The sequence below is a fragment of the Felis catus genome, chromosome A1 (assembly GCF_018350175.1).
Source record: "Felis catus isolate Fca126 chromosome A1, F.catus_Fca126_mat1.0, whole genome shotgun sequence".
Lineage (NCBI taxonomy): Eukaryota > Metazoa > Chordata > Mammalia > Carnivora > Felidae > Felis > Felis catus.
The window spans coordinates 161440450-161446449 of record NC_058368.1 but is presented as its reverse complement, the minus strand read 5'-3'; the positions used below and the strand labels follow the sequence as shown (position 1 = coordinate 161446449).

Genomic DNA, 6000 nt, shown 5'->3' with positions numbered 1-6000 from the left:
CTCAAAAATAAATAAACATTAAAAAAAAAAATTCTAAACCTATTTGGAGATCATTTATTAAAATTATCTTTACTTCATCTTAAACATTATTCTTCAGGCAGATTTGATTTTTACCTCCATTTAGTTTTAATTCAAAAGTCAGTTTATAAATAACAGCAATTAGTAAATTAATTATTACTATTTCTAAGATACTATAGTATATGATTTTCAAATATCACAAAATGGTAGGTAGGGGGCTAAAATTAAATCCAATATTATGTTTTTAACTACATTTAAAAATGAAGAAAGTTTATATAAGAAATCTGGATCCTTGGCTTCTCTTAGAAAACTATGAGTTCGTAGTACTGGGCGAGTGTTTCCTCATGGTAACTATTGGTGGGAGCTAAACTGAGGCTGCTCCCTTCAGAAGAGAAAATGTATTTTCACTTTTAAGTTCCTACTTAGACAACATATAAAAATACAGTGACATCAGGGGGACTAGACTTATTGTAGTTAATTTAAGCCAGTTAACATACTTGATAAAACTAAGTTGGCATTTCAGGTGGCCAAATACTCCAACTTACCTCATTGCTAGAGGATTACCTATCCTTGCCTTGTTGAACTCTGGAGTAGCCTTAGGGTGTGTTTTGGCCAATAAAATGTAGATGGAAATGAAATATATCACTTTAGGGCAGAAGCTTATGAACTAGCATGTAGTTCACCACATCTGGACATTTAGCTACGAGGCATTATTCCAGGCAGAGGTTTCTCCATCAGCATTGACCCTGAAGAAAAGACAACGGAAGAGTAGAATCACAGTCCATAACAAACGGGCAGCAATCTTTGTTGTAACCCACTGTGATCTGGGGACCATCTGTTACTACTAAACAACTTAGACTATACTGATAGACAGACACATATTTAAATTACCTCCCTGGCCTCTATCAGCAACTAAATTTGTGACCCATGCTTTTCCTGTAAGTTCCTTTCTAAGTTTTAGAATGTGGAAAACTGAAGCCCAACAGGGTTAAATAGCTTAGAGTTAATAAAGTCAGTCTCTGTATTCAGGTCTGTCTGACTCCAAAGTTTATGCACTTACTTTAATTCCTTTTTCTCCTGCACCAAAATATATGACTGGAATGTTTTGTCATTACTTCTATCTTTCACAATACTGTAAATAAATAAAATGGCCTTGAAATTCACATTTTTCTAAAATATCTAATCAAAGAAGGTATCTTAACAAGTTGCTCAATAAAATAATCTTTTTTGAAAGATTTTTCTAGAAACCATATAATATGTATATATTAATATATAATTCTATAGTCTTTGGATTTATTCTGTAAACATATTCTGTCTGTACAATGTTAAAAGAATTTTTACATCATTTCTTGTTTTGCAAACAACTCAGACATTTATTAATTTACAAAAAAACACAAATGCAAAGTAATAAATTTGGCTTCTTTTTCCCCCAAAAAATGGGAAATACATCTTGGTAAAGAAATTTTAAATTATTTTTACACACCAGTTGGTTGTTGGGATTTATAGTTTTATCAAGAAAAAAAAAAAAGGCAAAAATCCTCCCCAAAACAAAAAGTCCCCCCCAAAACCCACAACAAAACAAAACATTAACTGATTAATATATAAAACTGTTTACAACAATATGGTAAGCAAGAAACAATAACTGATCAGAAAACACCCTGCTTTAAAGTAATTTTCACACAGATTTCTACTATAGTGCAGTTCACTCCCAACAACTGTGAGCCCATTAAGAGCACTTCTGTACATTCAAAGACATAACAAAATGATACAGTATTTATTGCAAAAACAAATTAAAGGTTGTTATAATATATATAACTTAAATACCCCGCCCCTAGTGATAAAGTGGCTTCTTATTCCTTAAACATAGAAATTCTGCTCTTCATTGTAGAAAGATGAAGTCCTTTCATCAAAAGGCACATTCTTATCTGCAAAAAAACAAAACAAAAACAAAAACTGTAAATGTTCATCCCGGAATAAACTTGAACACATTTTAAAATATCCCCAAAGATTTAGCCTGGCAGGAAGGTAATGAAAGTATTTAATGTAAGGGAATTGCAATGAATGGCACTGAATAAAACAAACGATTATTTTGCCTATATTAATTAAATCAGACCCTATCTTTCGAATTATAATTCTAATATTTCCAAAGAGATTTTATATGGTAGTGACATGTAGAAGAAGTACAGGCAAATCTATTTCAAATATATAGTCTCATGTGAAAACAGGAGTGACCATAATACTTAATGCTTTGATTTATTTAAAATAGGGCCTGCAACCTATTCAGCTATGTGTGCTAAGTTTAGTACTTAAATACATCACCAAACATATACCGAGCTATTATCTGCCAGAAAGAATGCTTGATACTGGGGAAGATGGTGATGACAAAAAAGAAAAAAAGAGAAAAATAATAAACATTATTCCCTGCTCTTGATATAGAACCACAAATAAAGGGCAGAAATCACTCAGAGGACAAAAAACCTGGCCTAGAAAGGAAGTCTGAATTCTAATACCATCTTGGTCAATTATTTACTGGATAAGTTCTTCTTCTTAAGAATGGTATAAAACAGGGATGCCTGGGTAGCTCAGTCAGTTAAGCATCCAACTTCAGGTCAGGTCATGATCTGGTTCATGAGTTCAAGCCCCGCAGTGGGCTCTGCACTAGTAATGAGGAGCCTGCTTGGGGTTCTCTCTCTCTCTTTCTCTCTCTCTTTCTCCCACCCTCTCCCCCTCTCTCTCTTGCTCCCCCTGCCCCTTCCCCACTTGCTCACTCTCTCTCTCCCTCAAAATAAAGACATAAACTTAATTTTAAAAAAATTTAAAAAAATAAAAAAAAAGTAAAGAAAATGGGATAAAACAGGGGCACCTGGGTGGCTCAGTCGGTTAAACATCTGACTCTTGGTTTCGGCTCAGGTCATGATCTCATAGTTCGTGAATTCGAGCCCTGCATTAGCCTCTGCATTGACACTGTGGAGCCTGCTTGAGATTCTCTTTCTCCCTCTCTCTCCCTCTGCCCCTCCCCTGTTCATGCTCTCTCTCCTCAAAAATAAATAAATAAACAAAAAAAATCTGCTTATTAAAGCTTTTTAAAAAAGAATGAGATAAAACAGTTTCCAAGAATTTAAGGATGTCTTTTTATGGAAACCTTCAGGATGAAAACAGAAAACTATTATAATAAGAGTCCAAGAGCTGGGAAAGAGTTGAGAGATGCAGACCAATCACACTATTTGTCAGGTGACATGGTAAGGAAGAAAAGCCAAGATTCAAGAAACAGAATTAAGGAGATTCAGTTATCAATGACAGAAGCTCAAGAAGCATTTCAGTCTACATAATCATATTCTGTTGCTCCTTATTTTACCACAGCACTCCTCAGTCATGAGGATTTAGTCACAGAAGTTTAAAGATTATATCAGATTAGATTAGCTGCTCTATCGTTCTATTGACAGAATTCCCACTGCACACACATACACAAAAAGCTACTCTGTTTACATTGGATTCCTACTCATACTGCTCTGCAAAACAGCTACTCGTGAACGGTAATTCCTTAAAACACATACATTCATTCTGTGACCTCCAAACCCAAATATTTCTCTTACTAGCTGCCAAATTTAACCTTCAGAAAACATCTTGAATAGTTAGGGTGACATATTATAAGCTGTGTATTTAACACTAATCTACTTTTTGTTTGCTGATAAAAATATTGACTCATTTTTGTCTTTGTTTTTGCTAGTAAAAGGGGGTGGAGGTGTATTGGGAAGAATGTAGTTGAGAAATTTTGACTTTCTGATAAAGAGGCTGAGGTGGGGTGGGTTCTTGCCTACCACCCTCTTGTTACCCGAAACACAGATGTGGTGGCTGAAATTACAGCAGTCATATAACCAGGATAAGACAAGCATGAGGAAAGGCTGGAGAAAAGTGCATAAATTTAGACTCTGATCAAACAGCCATTGAGTCAATGTCAGGAGCCAACTACTACAGATTTCTTATGACATGACAGAAACTCTTGAATTCAGAAAAACTTCTGCTATTTTATGTTCTTTATTAAAATAGGGAAAAGTAAAAAGTTGTAGAAAATAGTCAATCATAGAGAAGCAGAGAGCAGAATGGTGGTTGTTGGGGGCTGAGGGAGAATGAAATGCAGAATTGCTATTCTATGGGTATAAAATTTCAGTTATGCAAGACGAGTAAGTTCTAGATATTTGTCATAAAGCGTTGCACCTATAGTTAATAATATTGCATTGTGTACCTAAAAATTTAAGAAAGTAGAGCTCATGTATTCTTAACACAATAAAAAAAACCACCATGCTCTTCTATGAGGTAAAGCAACTGTGCAGTTTTTAATAATTTTTATGGAAACCTCAGTTTGAGTACTTTTCAAACCTCAAGAATGTTTTGTCTCTTCATATTACAAAATGATGCAATAATAAAAAAAAGTCATTATTTTCAAGGCCAACTTAAAAGCTACCTCAGAAAATCTTAAACTATCAAAACAGCTACAAATCCAAATCAAGTTAAAAAAAATGTCTTAGTGCAGCCAAGAGTATTGTTACTCTTTATTCATTTAAATAAATTTGCAAATATTAGATGCCTGTTTTTGTTTTTCGTCCCAAATTCTTTTATTTTTTATTTTTTAAATTTTTTTTTTAATGTTTTTATTTATTTTTGAGACCGAAAGAGACAGAGCATGAACGGGGGAGGGGCAGAGAGAGAGGGAGACACAGAATCAGAAACAGGCTCCAGGCTCTGAGCCATCAGCCCAGAGCCCGACACGGGGCTCGAACTCACGGACCGCGAGATCGTGACCTGGCTGAAGTCGGACACTTAACCGACTGCGCCACCCAGGCGCCCCTCCTCCCAAATTCTTTTAAAGAAGATACAGTATCTATGGATCTGGAAGAATGAATAATATCTGAGAACACTAGGAAAGGTTAATGACTTAATAATTGTGTTTATAACTTTTCTGTCCATAAACTTGAGGTCTTTGTCCCTATATTGTCTTTAACCCCATTCAGGCACATCAGCCTCATGGGGTAGCTATGCTCTGCCTCCCATATCTGTCTATCTCAACTTAGAGGGACTACAATCCAAACAGTCACAGCGGGGTATAAATCCTGAACAAAAGCAGCAAGCATTTCATTAAATGGATCAACTGCTATATGGACAGAAATTTGTGATTTAACTGTTGTAGAAGTGTTCATTTAATAGAATTAATTTAAACCAGATCAAGCAAACATTTTTGCTCTAGGTCTGTTCTGTCCAACAGCCACTAGTCACATCTGGCAATTTAACTGTAATTTCAATTAGTTAAAATCCAGTAAAATTAAAACTTCAGTTTCTTAGTCACACTAGTCAAATTCAAATGTACGAGTCACATGTGGTTAGTAGCTATCAAATTAAATAGGATAACTCCAGATCATGCAATGAGATGAGAAAGGGCATTACCAAAAAACCTGATGTTACATAACATTTGTTAAAATAACATACAAATAATTCATGTTCTTGGGACACCTGGGTGGCTCAGTCGGTTGAGTGTCTGACTCTGGCTCAGGTCATGATCTCACGGTTTGTGGGTTCAAGCGCTGTGTCGGGCTTTGTGCTGACAGCTCAGAGCCTAGAGCCTGCTTTGGATTCTGTGTCTCCCTCTCTCTCTGCCCCTCCCCTGCTCACACTCTCTCTCTAAAAAAAAAAATAAACATTAAAAAATAAATAAAAATAACTCATGTTCTTATGCACATTGTGATGTCTAATTAATGGAGCAAGGCAAATTTTCTTCTAAGGCTCAATGTCCACAGAAAAAAACATACAACAACAACAACAATAAAAACAATAGGGGCATCTGGGTGGCTCAGTTGGTTGAGCATCCGACTTCAGCTCAGATCATGATCCCACTAATCATGAGTTTGAGTCCCACATCAGTCTCTGTGCTGACAGCTCAGAGCCTGGAGCCTGCTTCAGATTCTGTGTCTCCCCATCTCTACCCCTCCC

General features: G+C 35.7%; 1 protein-coding gene across 1 annotated transcript in view; it reads right to left on the bottom strand.

Annotated features, from left to right (window-relative positions):
- Nucleotides 1-1367: 1367 nt before the first annotated feature.
- The window catches only part of FAM174A (family with sequence similarity 174 member A), a 38088-nt gene continuing 33455 nt past the window's right edge, over nucleotides 1368-6000 (bottom strand). Inside the window, exon 3 of the mRNA XM_011284785.4 lies at nucleotides 1368-1943. Within this exon, the coding sequence (XP_011283087.1) occupies nucleotides 1940-1943 (4 nt within the window). The 3' untranslated portion in view covers nucleotides 1368-1939. The remainder of the gene's footprint in view (nucleotides 1944-6000) is intronic.